The sequence below is a fragment of the Narcine bancroftii genome, chromosome 2 (assembly GCF_036971445.1).
Source record: "Narcine bancroftii isolate sNarBan1 chromosome 2, sNarBan1.hap1, whole genome shotgun sequence".
Classification (NCBI taxonomy): Eukaryota; Metazoa; Chordata; class Chondrichthyes; order Torpediniformes; family Narcinidae; genus Narcine; species Narcine bancroftii.
The window spans coordinates 159,665,901-159,687,249 of NC_091470.1; the positions used below are offsets into that span (position 1 = coordinate 159,665,901).

General features: G+C 41.6%; 1 protein-coding gene across 4 annotated transcripts in view; it reads right to left on the bottom strand.

Annotated features, from left to right (window-relative positions):
• Positions 1–229: 229 nt before the first annotated feature.
• The window catches only part of LOC138754542 (forkhead-associated domain-containing protein 1-like), a 157,838-nt gene continuing 136,718 nt past the window's right edge, over positions 230–21,349 (bottom strand). For 3 of the 4 annotated variants that reach the window (XM_069918944.1, XM_069918945.1, XM_069918942.1), the window contains 4 exons: positions 18,144–18,309; positions 7,681–7,761; positions 5,370–5,510; positions 230–2,670 (listed from right to left, as the gene is read on the bottom strand). In XM_069918944.1, coding sequence (XP_069775045.1) covers positions 2,638–2,670; positions 5,370–5,510; positions 7,681–7,761; positions 18,144–18,309 — 421 coding nt within the window. In that variant the 3' untranslated portion in view covers positions 230–2,637. Of the gene's footprint in view, positions 2,671–5,341; positions 5,511–7,680; positions 7,762–18,143; positions 18,310–21,349 lie in introns of all 4 variants that reach the window. The other variant, XM_069918943.1, reaches the window with a different exon arrangement.

Genomic DNA, 21,349 nt, shown 5'->3' on the forward strand with positions numbered 1-21,349 from the left:
TGTTACAGAGAACTCATTCCAAATCTCTCAAGGAGCACACAGTGTTTTCTTGTTTGTTCTGTCCAGTTCCTGATCTACTGACTGACAAAAGCAAGGCAACAGGAAATGTATCTGTCACATCTATCAGCACTGGGAGGAGGGGGAGGACTTGTGAATTCTCATTCACTTACACAGAATGCTGATGGCCTCTTTCTAAAACAGATTGTACTGACAATAACCACACCAGCAGTGCGAGTAGAAGACAGCTTTAATAAACTAATATGTACACTGAGGTCTTGTCTCTCTGCAAGACGAACCTGGAAGGCTAGACTGTAGCTCTGGACTGCTTTATAGACAAGGTCACCGGGATGACCCCTGGTGACCTAGTGGTGCAATTACATATCACCATACACGAATCCGCATCTATAGTTCTCCAAGGAGAACAGGAAAATTCAGGTTCAGATCTTACCACCTTTATAGTTTAGTGGAACACAGTGTAAAGCTGAGTATTCAGCAAATTAAACAAGATTAAATAATCCAATAAGATGAAATAGGCACCATTTAATTAAGCATCTATGTAAAGTATTCATGTTACAACTGTGACTATATTTTAACAAATACTTCATTAGTTGAGACTGTGAAAGGTTTGCATAAATACAGTTCTTTTCTGTAATGTAATTGATGCACCGTCAATGACTCAAAAAACTGATGTTGAGCAAACCTGATGGGCTTTTATTCACAGTAGAATTAAAGCATATCCCTGTTGGTTGACTGTCCTGAACTGAGGAGGGGGCTGAGAGACAGTCACCTTTATTCAGGAACCTGTGGGAGGAGCCACAGATATAGTCCGCCAATGGGTGCACCCAGTCAGATAAATAATAGAGTGGTTTACCACATTCACCCCTTGTTTGGCGGGTTGAAATGTTGACTTAACAAATTAAGTCTTTCAAGTGGTTTGGTTTTCTACTGTAACTGTTGTAATATCGGCTGTGACTGTGGTGAAGTGATGAGGTCCTGGACAAACTGGGGCACCTGTATGCAGTCATTGGCATTGAGCTGATGGGTACGCGGTGATGAGTCTGGTGTGCCATTTGTTGGAGCTGAGGTAATGTGCCATGGCCCTGGTGCATTGTGAGGAGTGAGGGGTGGTCAGTGGTGGTCTCTGGAGTCCCTGAGGCCACCAGGTTCCTAATGGAGACAGTGTCTTCATGCCCATCAGGATATGCCTCATAGGCATATTGGGGGTGGGTATGGAGGAGGTGGACCTTTTCGACCAGTAGGTCGGACTTGTGACTTCTCACATTTCTGGAGTAGGACCAGCCATACCAGCAGCGTGGTCCCGTTGCCGAGTTCCTGGGAAGGGAAAACATATGTTCATGTGGTGTGGGATTGGTCTGGAGAGTTGATGGGGACTAAGATGGCAGCCTCCATGACTCACACGTGGTGCCATTAGTTGCCGGGGATGGCAGCAACAAGGTGGGGGCCCCTATACGGTGCTGCAAGGGAGGGGGGGCGTTTTGATCTGCACACCTTGGCATAGTGGCCTTTCTGCCTACAGCTGGAGAAGACCACTTCTTTCGTTGGGCAGTGTTTCCTTGGGTGCTTGCCCAGGCCACAAAAGTAGCACTTCGAGTGTTCGCAGAGTACAGTGGCCATGGTCGGGTTTCTGGTGGGACATAGCGTTAGGCCCTTGTGACGTACGGCTGACATGACAGTGGCAACATGTCCCAAATTGGTGGCACCCACAATGAGGTGGCCACATTGTCGGTTGAGTAAGCTGACAATGAAGGGCCACCACTAGTGTGCCTGCTAATTTGGCCACCCTCTGCAAACTGAGCTCACCTTGCTCTAGTAGTCTTTGGCGGATGTAATTGGACCTGATGTCTGTGACATAGGCATCCCTAATCAGGTCCTCCGTGTACTCAACGACCGTCATGGCCTTGCATTCACAGGCCCATCTGAGGGTTCTCAGAGATACATGGCGTTTGACTTCCTGGGTTGCTGCTTTCAGGGATCTAGGAGGTATCTTGCATATATTCCTCATTGATCTTTCTCAGGTAGAAGCCTTTCAACATGTCCATTGCCTCCGGAGACGATGCGGCGTCCCTGATCATCGAGTACACAAGGGGCCCGACTCGAGAGTGCAGTACCTGTAACTTATTGTTCTCCAACCGAACAATGGCTGATGAAGCCTGCAGGAACACCTTGAAACAGCTCAGCTGGAGTTCAAAGTTGGTGGAGGCCTCAGGCGATTGAGGGTCAATTTCCAGTTTCTCTGGCTTCAGGACCTGCTCCATTGTCAAGACTATTGCGAATAAAATCGATGACTCAAAAGGCTGACGTTGAGCAAAACTGAGAGGCTTTTATTTGCAATAGAATGAAGGCACATCCCTGCTCGTCGACTGTCCTGAACTGAGGAGGGGGCAGAGGGACAGTCACCTTTATTCAGGAGCCTGTGAGAGGAGTCACAGGTACAGTTGGCCAATGGTTAAGGCCAGACAATTATATACATACAGTGGTTTACCACAGTAATATTCACACTTGACAGATTAGAGAAATACCAGAGATATTGGTCTCTCTGACAATAGCAATGAACCAGCTAAGGATGCACTGTGAGAATGTGTGAAGGCTTCAGAGAATCCTGGATTTACTGGTTTCTTATTCCTCTGGGAGTTTCCTCTGTTTCATCTCCTGGGAAAGAAAACCATTGAATAAATTTACATGTTGGAAAATATTGACAAGAGAGCAGGAATGCACAAACAGAAACAGGTCCAGAGTTTAATATGTGCTAAGGCCCCAGAAAATTAATGCCAGCTCTAGGTAAATTCACTACTCATCCAAAATATAACGCACTCTATTCTAGTAAAATTAAAATTATGTTCTATTGCTCCCTCATCTCCTGAAGGTTCGGTCTCTGGCTGGGTTTTCTTTGGAAGTTCAATAGTCTTTACTTAAGCCCAGACCTGGGGCTCTCTGACCATGGGTGTATGCCTGATTCTGTTCTCTCCATACATAGCCACAAGTTCCTGCCGTGATGGGTGGTGGGATAGTGGACATTGGAAAGCAATTTGGAATGGGAACCTGGAATGATTATGCCAGAGATAGATGAAGATAATAAAAGATCCCCTACCATTGCTTAAGATAAAGTGACACTCAGGACCGGAGTGAACTTTCATCCCATTCCATTTGTATCTTATGTCACTGCAGATTTTTAAAATATAATCTTATTGCTTTCTGTAGGTTTTATGGGATATTTCTAACACAATCTTTTGACTCCAATGATCGCAAGCAGAGAGATAGCAACCATTGCCAAAAAAAAGATTATTGTTCTCAGACAAGCACCCACCTCTAGGTTTCTCTGCATTTTGCCTCAATAGCTTCCTTTCTGAATTGGCACATTGTCAGAAACATGAGACATTGCTTGTGTTAATTTTCACTCTCCCATGTTTCTACGTTGAGCCCCAGACCACAAAGGGGAGAAAGCCCATCTGGGTTTGTGCGTCCTTTTACCTCCAGGGTGGGCAGTTCTCCCTTTACTCATTGCTCACCTGTGTAGGGTTAGGACTGTTCGACCTTCTACTGGTGACTTCATGACACATCGAACGATGGTGGACCTGCCCTAAATCCTGATCAATGTATTATGATCTTATATTTGAACAAAATTAATCATGCATTATAAGGGACCGTGGGAAAGAGTGACCAATAAAAGCAATACTGGACAATTTTTAAACAGTGTGGGAATGTTGGTAGCGCTCTAGTGCACAATTTATACAGTATGTTAAAGTTTGCAGTACTAACACACATAATTTATAGAGCATAGGAAAGTTGGTAGCACTATTGTGTATTTATAAATACAGTGGGAAAAAGCGATGGCGGACCTGCCCTCCCAGAATGCCTTGCGGCAGAGAGAGAGAGAGAGCGGTATGCACAGAGCATCCATGGAGGGGTTTCCTGCCACACGGCATCTGGGAAGTCAGTCCGCCATTACTTTTCCCCACGGGCTTTATAAATTGTACGCTATAGCACTACCAACTTTCCCACGCTATTGCTATTTATTTCCTCTCTCTCTCCTGCTAGGAATTCCCACAGCAAAATTTATACCTTCACTTTAATCTTCCTTCACATTCCTGCACTCAACAAAAAAGGGTAATTTCAATCCCACAATGCATTTGCCCTTTTCACACTTGCCTGATTGCAACGCCATCGTCTTCAGATGCCTGGGATTGTTACTAGGTGTCGAGACTGTCAATCCCCGACGTGAGATGACATCATCTGATTGAGCTGATTTTGCTTTCACACTAGACACTTTAAAGGCCGATTGGCTGTTAATTCCTGGGACCATTTGCAAATGTGAAAAGGGCTTCTGTTCCCATACAGAACTTCTTTTATCACACACGCTCACACATGGCTAATGTCACCCTCCCACAGAAATTGATCCAACCAGTATGATCTCAAATTCCAGATGAAGATCTCCATTAAGGATGTTAGCAAGTAATTAGGATTAAAGCTTTTTGTAATTATTTAATTTTTTTCTGTGAGCTGATGGCAGAATCAAGAGAACCAGTTTGAAAAAGTTACAGCAAAGGGAGCTGGTCTAATGCAGTGCAGGGGTAGTCAGTAACACAGATAGCTGGCACCAAGCCTGAGAACACAGTGGGATTGTATCTCAGTTGAGTACTCAAATTATCCCGTCATCTCAAGTGAACATGTTTATTCAGTCCCTTCGGCATGTTAATTCCTCCCAGGCAATGCCTTGCTCGCATTTAGCCAAGTTACACCACCAGATTATTAGCCTTAGAGATGTAATGAGTGCTTTATACAGTAAAGCACTGGTATCTGGCACCTAAGGGAATTGGTAGATGCCAGATAAATGAATTTGCCAGTTGTTTGAGATAGGGTGTTGTGTGATTGGCCAGGAAAACGCTGGGGGCGCCAATTTTAAATTGTTAGATTTTTTTTCAACCTATTTATTTTCCACAATTTCTTTTGATGGTGGCTTGAATTCTGGATAACCGGTGCGGGGGAGGGGGTGGGGAGGTGTGTGTCTTTTATGTATACTTTTTTTTACATAAATGAAAGTTGATCATTAAATTTCCTGACTCAGTCCCAGTATCAAGCACTTCATGGATATCTCAGGAAAACAGAGATGAAACTCTAGCAGACTTGACAAAGTACTTCTCAGCTTTAGCATTTGTTGCCTTATATAGGCCACTCTTAATTCACTTTACACTGGACCCCTTAGCTTTCAGCCAGGAGTGGAGGCATCAATCCTCTCAGTCATAACAAACAGAGAGAAAAAAATCTTGCATTGAATGTGAACCATGTGCAACTCTGTGCATAGGTTACACATGTGCTGGCTCACAGTAAATTTTTGCATGATGTCTGCATACTAGAGAGTTCTGGAGGTTGACGAGCTGTGTTGTGGTGTCACACAGATCCTGGCCTTGCTTTCTCAGCTCTCTCTTCAGAATTTCAATCTCATAATCTCTCCTCTTCAGCTTCTCCTCCATCATTTTCCTTCGAGCCTCTGTCTGGAGCCAAAGCAGAAACAAAGCACAAGGAAGAAGCACTCCCATTTGACAAATGTAAGGATGTATCAGACTGATAGGAATCAAGCCATTCCTATCAGCAAGGGGCCAACACTGCATTAAATGGTAATCTGATAGCAGTAATAAAATGGATCTTCTAGGAAGGGAGAAAATCAGCTCTGCTCCAGGCCATATTTAAATTTAGCCATACAGCACGATAACCAACTCTTCCGGTCCAGGAGCGCTTACCGTCTAAATACCCCAAGTAATCTATCCCCATACATTTTGAAAGGTGGGAGGAATCCAAGTACTTGGAGGAAACACATGCAAATACGGGGAGAGCGTACAAACTCCTTACAGACAGTGCCAGATTCGAACCTGGGTCGCCAGGGTTGCAATAAAGTCACGCTAACCACCCCTTTAAGGGAGTTCTGCTTGGTCAAAGCAAACCTAGAGGGAACAGTATTGTTCATTTAATTCATTCCTCCCTCCCCCAACACTCCCAGCCAGGGATGTTATGAGTAGAATTGGAAGGGCAAGTACCGGGCAATTACATACAGAGAAAAGGTTTCGCGAATATCCCTAAAATGACTTAATGTATTAACATTATTATACAGAAGCTTACAGGGGTGAGTATTTCTCAACAACAGCGTGTTCATACATTGCCTTTCATGTGTCCCCAGCCACTTACATAGGAGCACTATTGAAGGTAGACAGCAAAGCTCCTGTGAAGACATATTAGGTCAGTTGACCAAAAAATTGGTCAATAAGGCAAGATCAAAAAAAAGGTTGAATTAAATTTGGAGAGTTCAGCCATAAAAATCAGGGAAGGAATTTCATTGCTTACAGCCATAATCAACTCAAGGAGGAATTAAAAGGAATTAAAATATATATATATATATATATATATATATATAGTGACAGAGTATATAGATATGTTTTTGGGAGATAAATTTGGAAAGGTTTGTCACATACAAACACTTTAAAACAGATTTTATTTAAAATACTGGAGTTCTTCCCCATGCTAGACATATCGGGGCCTCAGAGCTTTTGCAAGAGCTTTGAATATTGCTCAAGAGACTTCACTAATGGATTGTTGTTTATAAAAGGCAACAGATGAAAGAGTTTGTTGGAGCCGCATATTGTCCGGAGGAGAGCTTGCTGCTGTAAGAGGGTCATGTGGTTTTGCAAGCAGAGAGAGAGTCAAACAGGCTTTTTCTCAGAGAGAGACAGAGATCAGTTCTGCATTGTTACAGCCAGCAGCTGGAACTGGAACAGGACAAGCTCGCAAGCTTGTAGAATGCCCCATTTTGGAAGACGGCCTGGTCAAAGCCCTTGTGGTTCATGCAAGAGGAGAGGACTGGCTGTCTAATGTTTCACTTGAAATAAGAGAAACAAGAAGGAACTCTGTGGCGACCTGAAAGAAAGAGGTTATCACCCTGGAGAACCCTGATGGGGCAAATTTCTTCAGCAAGACACTGAAGTGGCTGATGGAAGTAAAAGAAATAATAAATCTCTCTCTGAAAACCAACAAGAACCTTCCTGAGTGATAACCATTTACCTTTCAAGCACCAAAGCCTGGTGAACTTTATAAATGTTGAATTCTGTGCACAGTGTAAAAATTGCCTGCAACCAGTGAACTTGGAGGAATGAGAATTGAGTTTGGACTGTGAACCAAAGAACTTTTCTGAACTTACACACACATTACATACACGTGTGCTTAGAATTAGAAGGGGGGGAGGGGGGTTAAGTTAGGTTAAGTAAGTTAATAGTGATAAGTTAAAATTTGATTCTATTTTCATGTTTAAATATAATTAAAAGCAACTTTTTTTTAAGGAACCGTTTGTCTTGGTGAATATCTATTGCTGCTGAGTTTTGGGGTCCTCTGGGTTCATAACAATATGAGGCCAGAATAGGAGGTTGCAAAGTCTTGCAGGGGTTCAGGAGGTTCCAGAAATAGTGAAGGCTACTCCTCCCTCTGAGACCATCAAATATACTACTCAATCTGTAAGTGTACCTCACTTAATTGTTAACAATTTTTGCAATTGATGTGAGTGTAATTCTAACTCTACACCAAAATTGCAAATTGCTTTAATCCCCTAACCTCCCTCAGCAACAAATGCAAAGGTGCAGAAGTAATCACTGTCCTAAGTGTAGTAGCCCAATCTCTTACCTTGCCATGAATATCCTCCTTCACACAGCTATGAGATGGAGACTTTGTTCTTTTTCCATCCAACTGTTCAGCATGGATGGTCTACATTAAACAGAAGGAAGAAATTCAGTGGGACAGAATTGTGACTTGGTGGTTCAAGCATTCATTCCAAAACCCAGGCAGTTTTTTTTGTTTTTTTTTAAATATATTCTAGTTTCTGATAAGCTTCAAGTCATAACATATTTTATGAACCATGTGTAATCTCAAAAGTATGAATTATAAATTAGGAAATCTACTCAAGTACCTATGAGTGTGGTTGATTTTAAATAGCAGAATAACTTTAAGGCCATACACAATGACTCAGTCAGTGCACAGTGGTCAGTTTCATGGTAAATTTAATATTTTAATAATTAAATGTTTTAAAATATGCCCTTTAATTCCTTACACCAAAAAAAATCATTTTTAGAACCTGTTTGCAGTTCCTTAAACTGTCAAAATGTGTAGAAACATCTTGTTTTGCAAAAAAAATAGTCTGATGGTATCATAAGGACTATGACGAAGCAAAACTTAACTTGTGGTGATTAATTTGATTGAGAGGATGCCTGGTTTTTGGGCTGAGTCAGCATCTACATTGATGGGTATTACACTCCTGCAAAATGTCTTGGAAACGATGTTACAACATCCAAAAGTCAAGAATACAGTTATCCAGAATTCAAGCAACTGGCAAAAAAGATGAAAATGAATAGATAATAAATATGAAAGTTTGAAATTGTTGCCCCCTAGCAGTTAGTTCGCCATTCACGCAACACACAATCTCAAGCAACTGGCAAATTCACTTATCTGGCATCTACCAATCCTCATAGGTGCTGGATACCAAGAGTTTTACTGTACATTAGTGTGGGTTGGGGAGTATGTACTTTAAAAATCCACCTTGGAATCCAGCTTATGTTTACTTGAGAGAATTTTTGTGTATGTGTTACATGTGCTAGTAGACGTCCATAATTGTAGAGTAGACAAAGTGAAAATTGGCATTTATTACTTGTAGGGGATGGGTTTTAATGTAATTCTACCCTCATTTCCCAGCAGCACATAGGCAGTTCCTCGCAAAGACTTCTGGACAGGCAATGGAAAAATCCCTGACTGATTTCATTTCCGCCGCCTGGCCTTTTGGCAGTTGTGGCTTTGTTTTTTTTTGTCAGCAAGTTGTCGTTTCAAAGACTTGACCATGAAGAATTAGGCTGACACTGTAGTGTTGTGCTGCACTTCCGAAGATGAGACGTTAAAGCAAGGCCCCATCTTCTTGCAGATGGAACTGTCACACTATAAAAAGAAGTGGGAGAATTTTCATGGTCTCCTGCCAAACCCATCTCCCAATTTGCATTATGATCATTTGGCACATGTTGCTTGGAGGAAGTTTGCTGCACACAGATTGCGACACATTTCCTGTATTAGAATGACTACTCCTCCAAACTACTTCACTGGCTGCCAATTGCTCTGGGACTTCCTGAAAGGGACACGGAAGACACTGCAATGTAGTGAGCTTTTTTTTACTGCAGGCTAACTGGAGTCTTTCCCCCTGCCCTGACATATCAAATCCAATCCACTTCTGCTCTTAATACTTCAGTATTAATTTGTTTATTGCATTTAAGGTTTGAATTACTGAGGAATATTCTGAAGTGCCTTTGTAATTTCAGGACCTATGAGAGATGTGTGAATTCACAAATGCATTGGCTGCAGTGAAAACAACAGGGTGTTTTGTAGAGAGTACAGTGCAAGCCTCTACCATTTGTACTGAATCAGAGAGACCGACCGACAAGCTGGAAATAGAAAAAGCTGGATGTTGGAAATACAGTAGAAATCCAAAGATCTGGATGCCAGAAATCTGGACCACTTGAGAAACCGGACTTTTCAAAAACTCAAACTTAAAATTTATCAGGCTTTTTTTTTGTGCATGCGTGAGCCCCACAGATGCACAGTGGCATTTTAAAACATTTTTTTCTTTAAAACTGCTCGTTTTGATAAATGGAGCATGCTGTATTTGCTAATGAATAAACTATCAAAATTTACCTGATCATCTCTTCTTTATTCCTCCTTAATTTAAAATTTTAAAAGCACTAACTGAAAATCCAAAAATCTGGACCTATCCAATCCCCAAGAAATACTCAAAGGTCAGGAAGCATCTGTGGAGGGAGAAACCACTAGCATTTGAGGTGGATGAATCTCCATGACTATAAGGCTGCAGAGAAGAAGATAAATCTGCTAGAGCTCCTCCCAAAATCGATCCAATGTTCCAGGTTGATGCCTTTCCATCACATTTCTGAAGGAAGGCCATTGACCTGAAATGATAACTATCATTTATACTGCCTGACCTACTTTTTTTAAAAATTAGACATACAGCCCAGTAACAGGCCCTTCCAACTCATGAGCCCGTGCCTCCCAAATACAACTATTAACCTACAAGCACTTGTATGTTTTTCAATGATGGAAGGAAACCAGAAAACCCAAGGGAAACCCACACAGATACAGGGAGAACGTACCGACTCCTTTCAGAAAACACCAGATTCAATCCTGGGTCGTCGACGCTGCAATAGCCTTGCGCTAACCACTAGGCTAACTGCGTCACCCTTCCGTTTTTGAGTTCAGACTGAGAATTTGCTGGGTACCGTTCCATTCTGTGCTGAGTCAGCTATTGTAGCTAACAAAGAGTGCAAGATTGATCAGCGTGAAGGAGAGATAGTAAAATCATCCGTGGAAGCATTCCTTCCTGATCACTATCCAGGAAACCAACTACATGTACCCCACGGACAGAGAGAAACAGTCTCTGCATGGTTGAATGTGAGTCTAACACTCACCAGTGTGTGAAGAATGTCTGCACAAGTAAGCTTCCTTGCAACCAGAGCTCAGTGAGAAAGAGGGCCTTTGGAGGGGTGGGGGAAGAGCTTACCAAAAATGATTGTACCCTGGAAGGATGACCACACGAAGGTTTATAAAATCATGAGGGACATAGGCAAGGTGAATGGTCTCAGTCTTTTTTTTTTCCCCAGGTTAGAATGGCACAGGTTCAGGGTGAGAGGAGAAAGATTTAAAGGGGGCCTGAGAGGCAGGTTTTTCCACATGGACGATAGAAGGTGAGTGGAATGGGCTGACAGTGGTAAAAGTGGGTATAATTACAGTGTTTAAAAGATATTCTGGTATCAAGGTATTAAGATATCAAGGTATTTGGAGAGGAAAGGTTGAGAGGTATATGGACTATGCCATCTACAAATTTGCCGATGACACCATGGATGTCGGCAGAATCACAGAAGCGTACTGGAGGAAATTGCTCAGCTAGCTGATTCACAACAACATTAGCAAAGCAAAGCAAAGGAACTGATTGTGGACTTAAGGATGGGCAAACCAGGAGGACACAAACCAGTCCTCATTGAGGGATCAGCAGTGGAAAGGGTTAAGAGCTTCAAGTTCTTGGGTGTCAACATTTCTGAGGATCTGTCCTGGGACCTCCATGCCGATGAAATCACAAAAAAGGCTCGTCAATGGCTATACTTCATGAAGAGTTTGAGGAGATTTGGTAGGTCATCAAAGGCTTGCCAATTTCTACCTGTGACTGGTATGGAGGTGCCCATGCACAGGTCAAGAAAAAAAACTACAGAGTTGTTAACTCGGCCAGCACAATCACAGGCATCAGTCTTCACTCCATTGAGGATGTCTCAAACCAGCAACCACAGAAGATGCAATTCAAAATGGTTAAATATTAACTCTATATTGATTAATAACTATTAACAATATAATGTCTTAACACAATTAACCCCACTATAAGAATCTGTAGAAAACATGCAAATATATAAGCAGTGAGTATGTGTAAAAACCCAGACCATTACAGTCTGTGCCCAATATTCAAAAATGATAAAATCCCCAAAACTCTCAGGTCAGTCAAATAAGTCAGTCCAAAAAAATACAGTCCACAGAATTCAATCTCAAAATTCAATGTCCACATTCAGTTCTTTAACTGATAACAAAGGAAATGGTACTGAATGATGGAGACAGAAATGACTGATGTTGCCTTGCAGTAAACTTACAAATCCTCACTTATGAGGCATGTGCATTTCACACAGCTCTTCAGCTGCCCTCTGCCATTCCAGCTGCCGTTCTGCCGCTCTCTGCTTCACAGCTGGATTCTCCCTTCGTTCTCAAAAGTTCCAAGCAATTGGCGAGTCAACACTCAGCTGTACCACAAGTTGCAGTCCATGGTCCAGCACCAGCAATTGGGACTTGGGTTCAAATCCTGCGCTGTCTGTAAGGAGTTTGTACATTCTCCCCGTGTCTGCGTGGGGTTTCCCCAGGGGCTCCAGCTTCCTCCAACTGTCCAAAACATACTGGGGGAGGGTGAAGGTTAATTGGGTGTAAATTGGGCGGCATGGATAAGTAGGCTGAAATGGCCTGTTACCATGCTGTTTATCCAAATTTAAAAAATTAAATCTACAAGAGGCAGTGTCTCAAGAAAGCATCCTCTGTGGTGCTACACCACCGGCCTACTGCAGGGGGCAACCTCTGTACCTGCAGGAGTGTAAGGGGACAGGACAACACCTGGCCAGCTGTCAATCAGTCGGCCTGAAGGGATCAATCCCCACCCGGTCGGGTGTCAATCCACCTCTCAGACATAAGCCTGCGCTGGCCTCCCGAAGCTCACTCAGAGTTACCGCAGGTACAGCTAGCCTGGCTCTGTGGAAGTCTTTGTGGATTAAAGCCTGTCGTACAGTCTTTACTTTGTGTGTGTCCGATTCTGGCTAACAGCACACCACAGCCTCTATCCTCAAGGACCCTCACCACCCAGGCCATGCCCTCTTCACTCTGCTACCATCAGGAAGGAGGTACAGGAGCCTGAAAACGAACACCCAGCAGCACAAGGACAGCTTCTTCCCCTCAACCATCAGATTTTTGAACGGACAATGAACTACAGACATTGTCTCACTTTCTCTTAATTTTACACTACAGTATTTATTTTTAAATGTAATTTTATAGCAATATTTGCAGTGTAATGCTACCATAAAACAAATTTTGTGACATGCTCATGATAATAAATTCAGATTCTTAGTGCAGGCAAATGGGACTAGATCAGGTAGGCTTGGTCAGCATGGACATATTGGGCTGAAGGGCCTGTTTTCATGATACACAACTCTGTGATTCCCTTACATCCTGAATCACCAGAGCAGTATAACCCAAACTAATTACTATATTCTCTACTCAGTACCTTGGAGCTTGTTTTGACGCCGATTTAATGGTATCTGAAAATCTCCTGCTACTTTTTCAAAAGCACATTTCTCCTGAGTGAAAGCGTCGACAGATTGGACCGGAAAGCGTCGGCGGATTTGACCAGAAAGCGTCGGCGGATTTGACCGGAAATCGTCGGCGGATTTGATTGCAACTGTTTTGTGCCTGGACATTATTTTATCCTCATGTTATGGCCAGCCAATTAGCTTTATCAATAAACAATGTACAAAAGCCAGGAAGCTGCACCCAACATCGGCCCATTTTGTGAGCACCCCATCTCGAAGAGCATTTGAAGGATTTGTGGAAGGATCAGAAAAGACGGCCGGGATTTAATGGAGTGTTTAAAAACATGAAAGAGTGGAGCAGTGTAACTTCATTTAAAGATACAACTCGGTAACAAGCCCTTTTGGCCTCTCAAATGCATCCACGTGACTAATTAACCTACTAACCCTGAATGTCTTTGGAGGATAGGAGGCATCTGGAGCACCCAGTGGAAAACCATGAAGGTTAAAGGGAGAACATGGAAACTCCTTACAGACAGCAAGAGAACCTGTTTCCAATATTTGAAAGATCGTTTACCAAACGACAAAAATCTATGATAAGTAGCGAAAAGACAATGGGTTTTTTTTTTGTGCCACAAAGGGTTAAGGTATGGAATGTCCTGCTAAACTGATGGTGAAATAAAAAATTAAAAAAAAAACAAAAAAAAAAACTGATGGTGCATATAACTAAATAAGGGCAGCAGTGGTTAGCGTAATGCTTTTACAGAGCCAACAATTGGGACCGGGGTTCGAATCCCGCGCTGTCTGTAAGGAGTTTGTATCTTCTCCGTGTCTGCACGGGTTTTTCCCGGAGGCTCTGGTTTCCTCCTGCCGTTCAAAACGTGCCGGGGGTGTGGGTTAATTGGTTGTAAATTGGGTGGCTCTGACTCGTGGGCCGAAATGGCCTGTTACCGGGCTTTATGTCTAAATTTTTTAAATGTGAGAAACAGTCAGAAGGAGGGCTGCAGTGGGTGTAGATTGGGGTGAACCAGAGTATCTAATCTTAGCTCATCACAATCTGCAGGAGGAACTCAGCAAATCAAGTGGGAAAAAAAGAAATCTAATTTTTGATCAAGAGTCATTGCAGACTCAATGGCCTCACTCATTGGCATACTGTCATATGACTCTATGGTCCCTAAACCTCACTAATGTCCTGTCCATAAACAGACAGTAGACTACGCCACATGTCTTCTCGCTCAGTGTAGTTAAGACATACCTCTCATCAGCAAACCTCTGCAGGAAACAGCTGACGGTGGAAGCTTGTGTACAATAGGTTCAGTCTTCAGGAACTAGTTCTGAAGAGAGGGATTTTTTTCCATTTCATCATTTATGGTTGTCAGTGGTGGCAAACCCAGGGCTTGATGCCTATTGCAGCTGCCTTCATGTTTGCAACCACCAGGGAAGCTGCGAGGCTCCAGTGAACTATAGTTCAAAGAGCGTTCTCTGGTCGGCATGGGATATATTTTCATTTGTTTTAGGTTTATTGTGCTTTATTTTCTGGTACACTATCTGTTACATCTGTGGTAAATCCTGGCTTTTGATGCTGTTAATTTAAAAATCAACAGTTCAAATGTTTTGCTCAACACGGTTGGTGTAGTTACAACGCCAGTGATCTGGACCAGGGTTCAAATCCTGTGCTGTCAGAAAGGAGTTTGGATGTTCTCATGTCTGCATGGGTTTTCCCTGGGGGCTCCAGTTTCCTCCCACAGTTTGAAACATACCAGTATAGGTGACCAGGGTTCAAATCCTGTGCTGTCAGAAAGGAGTTTGGATGTTCTCGTGTCTGCATGGGTTTTCCCTGGGGGTTCCAGTTTCCTCCCACAGTTTGAAACATACCAGTATAGGTACGTATAGGTTAATTGGGTGGCACAGACTCGTGGGCCAAAATGGCCTGTTACTGTGTTGTATGTCTAAATTTAAATTTAAAAATAATTCGGACAGGAATTTAACACGACTTGGACTGAAGACACTAATGGTCAGAAATCAGAACAGTCCGACTCATCCAAGGATATCAATCAGTGGAGAATGTGTGACCAGTTGAACATAAGAAATAGAGGTAGGAGTCAGCCATATAACCCGTCGAGCCTGCTCCCCCATTCAATGAGATCATGGCTCATCTCCACCTACCTGCCTTTTCCCCCATATACTTTAATTCCTCTATTATGTAAACATCTATCCAACCTTGAGTTAAATATATTTAATGAGGTAGCCTCCCCGCTCAGTGTTTCCAGACCAAGTCACGTTAAATTCCTGACTAAATTATTTGAGCAAAACATTTGAACTGCTAATTTTAAATGAACAGGTGAAAAGGGCAGGATTCAGTACAGATGTGGCAGATACTGGGCAGCGAATTGCACAGATTCACCACCCTCTAGGAAAAGCAGTTCCTCCTCATTTCCATCCTCAATCTATCACCCTAAATTTGAGGCTACATTCCCTAGTTCTAGTCACACCTTCAGCAGAAACAACTTACCCACCTCTATCTTATCTAAGCCTTTCACAATTTTGAACCTTTCTATAAGATCCTCTCTCATTCTTCTTGATCCCAGAAAACTCAATTGTTCCTCATAGGCTAACCCCTTCATCTCTGGAATCAACCTGGATAACCTCCTCTGCTCCACTTCCAAAGCTTTCCTCAAGTAAGGAAACCAGAACTGCACGCTGTATTCCAGATGTGATCTCAGCATTACCTCGCACAGTTGCAGCATAACCTCCCTGCTCCTAAATTCAATCCCTCCAACAATGAAGGCCAACCTTCCATTTGCCATCTTGATGGCCTGCTGCACCTGTGAACCAAACTTTTGTGATTCATGCACAAGCACTCCCAAGTCCTGTCATCGCTTGCCATTTAAATAATACACAGATCTTCCATTTTTCCTTTCAAAATGGATAACCTCACATTTACCATTCCATTTGCTAGGCCTGTGCCCACTCACGACTTACCACTTATAAATTCTCCATTTACTGAGGAAAATGGATTCAAAGTTCAGATTTATTACCAGAGTACATACATGACATCACATATAACTCTAGGATTCTTTTTTCCTGCAGGCATGGCAGAATTTCTACTTATCTGTAACTACTCAAGAAGAGAAAATATGTTCAAAAGAGAGAAATGTAAACAAAGAAAGAAATGTAAACACACTGATTGTGCAACTACAAAAAAAAAATTCTGTAATAAATAATGTGCAAAGGATTACATGGTTGAGTAACCCTTACCTGACGTGCTTTGGACCAGAAGAGTTTCCGATTTTGGATTTTTTTGGAATTTGGAATAATGTGTTTAATAATGTGAATAATGCTTTGTACTTAAAAAAAAGTCTGTTTACAAATGCAGCACCAAATACTAGAAATTCTGCTTTTTGGCAAAAAGCACAGTATGTAATGCATGTAGATTTGGCAGAACGATGGTTGGTTACAAACTGGCGCCCACTTGTGGCGTCATGTCGGTGCTCAAAAAGTTTTGGAATTTGGATCATTTTGGATTTCAGAACTTCAAAATGGAAACCTCTGACAATGTAACATCAAATGATACATGGATCATATGAGCCCACGTGTACAGGTACTTGGAACAGTTCAGTCTGCCCCAACTGCCTGCTACAGGGGATATTCAGTATAAAAGGAGCATTTGATGTTGGAAAATTTTCCTGGTGGAAAATACGGAATATGGAATTGATTAACCTTCATCTTGGAGAATAAAAATGCACAAATGAAATAGTGCATGTTCTGGAGAGAGAAGTGAAAACATGAAAGTGCACAACAAGAGGGGACTTCAGAAAAACAGAAAAGCTGCAGATGCTGAATCTTGAGAAGGCAAAGAATTGCTGGAGGAACTCAGCAGGTCAGGCAGCATCCGTGGGTAGAAATGGTCAGTCAATGTTTCAGGTGTAAACCCTTTATCCCAAATATCACACCGGAAAGTTGATTGACCATTTCTAACCATGGATAGGTCTGACCTGCTGAGTTCTTCCTGCAATTCTTTGCTCGCTCAGGTTAGGCATTTCGTTGAGTGTGGAGACTAAGAGGAAGCTACTCGTGATTAGAGGGGTGTCAGCATCATCTTGCAAATAACATTTAAAGAGGGACACTCCCCCAGGCAAAGTCAGACAAAATTCAGCAATGAACCAAAGGAGGCCAACTTAAAATGGTAAAGAATGGAAATTGGTTTTCTTTATATAAAGGACCACAGGCAAAAGGGTACAATGGATTTGGGCCCCTCATCAGAGCTGACAGTGAACCCAAACTTTGCTCTGACAATATATGAAATTTCCCTCTCTCCAAGTTTGAGCTTATCAAAAATTCCATACCCTAACATCCCAAAATGGCGGCACCTCATATTTCACATTCTCCTCCCATATTCAAATCATTTTGTGACTTTATCTTACCCTATCTTGATAATCTTCTCCAGTCCATCAACTCCCCTCCTGTATGGGGTTTGGCAAAGCACCTGGATTTATTTATCCACTTCCATGCCAAGACCTTCTTCTCCCTTTGCCTTTCAGTATTGCCCAGGGAGCTATGCCTTTGTGGGTCACCCGTGATCTTCTGTGTCCACCAAGCAGTCTCTTTGTCACATCATTTCTATAGAACCACAATATCTATCCTTTTACCTCATCCCTTTTCATCATCTACGAGCCAAACTCTGAAATTCACTCTCTAAATCTCTCCATCTCTGTATTACACGCCTCCCCTACGAGACTTTCCTTGAAACTTCTGCTTTTGGTCACCAAATATCCTGTTATGTGGATTGATGTCAGACTTTATGTGATAATTGATCTGTGAAATGTCTGAAGATTTCAATAAATTGCTTGAATCTCAATGTCCCTCTATATCTTGATATTTCCTAGCACCCCATAGCTCACTGTATTGGTCCTGCCCCTATTTGATGTCTCTTGCTGACCCCAGGTACTGTCCTGTGCTGGGTTTATCATTCTCCTTGTGACCATGTGGATTTCTGCCTGGTGCTCCCATTTCCTCCCATATCCCAAAGTTGTTGGTTGCAGTGGCTGCTAGTCTATTGGTAAAATCTGGGGAGAGTTGATGGGAATGCCAACCATCTTGTGATGCATTTACAAGTTGGTAAATCTTGTTGACAAAAGCTGACAGTGGCAATCTTCAATGTCAGGTTGATCACCGATTGTGAACATGCACTGGGGACATTTTGCACCGTCTTACCTTGCGCTGCCTCATGCCTTTATTCAGCTTCTTCTCCTGGTCAAAGTGCATCTGCATTCGCTCCATGGACTCTCGAATCAGGCTGTTCTCCTCAATCTGGCTCTGCAACCGCTCCTGTAAGCTCTCCACATCAGCCTGTTTTTTATGCAGAGCGATCTGTGAGCATCTAAACGAAAAGCACCATGACAGGAGAGAAATAAAAGGGAAGGGAATGCAGTACTGTTCAAAAAGTCACTGCCATGATGAGCCCTTCCTTAAAAAACTGGGGAGCAACAGTGAAGGTTTGACTCCCCCATCAGCCGTCCAACTCGCTCGCTCGCACAGTTGCGAAAAGTGCAGAGAGCAGACGTGGGTTTTAACTTGTCAGAACTCAGCAGGAAGAAGAGGAAGAGAGAGCTTATTAAATTTGGAAATGGGTCCTGAACTTCAAAGCAGGAGGGCCAAGCTCAGTGATAGGCACCCTGGAAAATGGTGACTAAGAGGAAGCTAAAGCTACTCATTTAGAGGGTATCACCATCATCTTGCCAATAACATTTAAAGAGGGACACCCCCCCCAGGCAAAGTCAGACAAAATTCAGCAATGAACCAAAGGAGGGCAACTTAAAATGGAAAAGAATGGAAATGGGTTTTTGTTATACAAAGGACCACAGGTTGGATGGGTGATTGAGCTACTGAGGAGTAAAGGAACTTGGGCAGTGTTATGCAAGATATCTTTTTGAAGATTGCAGATACGCAGGGGAATATACTGATAGGAGGGGACTTTCACCTTAATTTGGACTCAAAGATGGATGAAACTGGAAAAAAGACTAGCAGAAAGAACAAAGTAACCAAATTTATGGTTAAATCAATGCAGGAAATGCAACTTTTGGATATATGGAGGAGACAACTCCCAAAGGAGAAGGAATACTCATATTATTCGGGTAGACATAAAACATACTCAAGGATTTACCTGTTCCTGTTGTCAGCCACATCCAAGGGAGAGTTAGAAAAACGGAATATAAAGCTAGATTGTTATTGGATCACTCACCCCTGTTATTAGCAATAGAGCTGGAGGACATCCCATTGAAAACGTATAGATGGAGATTAAACTCCATGCTACTTAAAAGGCAGGATTTTAGAGAATTCATTGAGCGACAAATTAAAATGTAGTTTGAAATAAATACAGAATCAGTGAAAGATAAATTTATACTATGGGATGCAATTAAAGCGTTTATCAGAGGGCAGATAATAAGTTATGTAACTAAGATGAAGAAGGACTACAATCAGGAAATAGAACAGCTGGAAAGAGAAATAGCAAGTACAGAAAAAGAATTAGCAACAAGGGAAGATACAACAAAAAGAAGAGAATTGGCGGACAAAAAATAAAATACGAAACACTACAAACGTACAAGGTGGAGAAGAACATGATGAAGACAAAACAGAAGTATTATGAGCTAGGAGAAAAAACACACAAAATACTAGCTTTGGCAGCTTAAAACAGAACAAACTAAAAGAACGGTATTGGCATCAAGGAAAAAGAACAAACAAATTACATATAACCCAACAGAGATTAATGAAAACTTCAAGGAATTTTACGAGCAATTATATCGAACTAAGAATGAAGGGAAAGAAGACAAAATAGATGAATTTCTAGCTAAAATTGAACTACCAAAATTGCAAGAAGAGGAGCAAAACAAATTAATAAAACCATTTGAAATAGAGGAAATACAGGATATATTAAAAAAGCTACCGAACAATAAAATGCCGGGAGAGGACGGACTCCCAATAGAATTCTACCAAACATTTAAAGACTTATTAATTCTTCCTCTCCTGGAAGTAATGAACCAGATTGAAGAAACACAAAAGATGTCAGATTCATGCAAAACAGCAATAATTGCAGTAATACCAAAGACGGGGAAAGATCCACTAACACCAGCATCATAGAGACCAATATCTCTACTCAACACAGATTATAAGATAATAGCTAAACTATTAGCAAACAGATTGGCTGATTTTGTACCAAAAATAGTAGAACTAGATCAAACAGGATCTATTAAGAAAAGACGAAAAATGGACAATATCTGTAAGTTCATTAACTTAATCCATGCAGTACAAGGAAACAAGACGCCAACAGTGGCAGTTGCCTTAGATGCAGAAAAAGCCTTTGACAAAGTAGAATGGAATTATTTATTCAAAGTAATACAGAGGTTCAACCTACCAGAGAAATATATTAATTGGATTAAAGCATTATATAAGGGACCATTGGCGAAGGTGACAGTAAATGGATATATATCAAACCAATTTAAATTAAGCAGGTCAACTAGGCAGGGATGTCCACTATCTCCCTCACTGTTCGCATTAGCTATAGAACCATTGGCAGAACTGATAAGAACAGAAAATAAAAATAAAAAATAAAAATAAAAAAAGTCTATTTGCAGATGACGTCATAGTATACTTAACAGAACCAGAATTATCAATAAAAGAATTACATAAGAAATTGAAGGAATATGGAGAAGTATCGGGGTATAAGATCAACACAAATAAAAGTGAAGCGATGCTAATGAATAATGCGGATTTCACAAAGTTTAAGAAAGAATCACCATTTAAATGGCAAACACAAGCAATCCGATACCTAGGTATTAGACTAGATAATAATCTGGGCCGTCTATACAAATTAAATTATCAGCCATTAATGAAGAAATTACAAGATGACTTAGAACATTGGAAGGATCTACCACTAACACTGATAGGAAGGGTAAACTGCATTAAAATGAATATCTTCCAAGGATACAATACCTATTTCAATCATTACCAATTCACCTAACAGAGAAATTCTTCAAGGAGTTAAATAAAATAATAAGGAAATTCTTATGGAAAGGGGAGAAACTGAGGATAGCGCTAGATAAATTAACAGAATGGTACAAACAAGGGGGCTTACAGCTACCAAATTTTAAGAATTATTATAGAGCAGCACAATTAAGATACCTATCAGATTTTTATCAAACAAGGGAAAAATCAGATTGGACCAGATTAGAGTTAGATAAAATAGGGGAGAAGGTACCTGAACATATACTATATAAGTGGGATGAAAAGCTTGTGCAACAGGGGAATTCACCAGTACTGCACCATCTGCTCAACATTTGGAAGAAGATTCACGTAGAAAGGAAAAAACAAATTATCAACTACCAAAATTAATATTGATGCAAAATCAACTAATCTCTTTCACA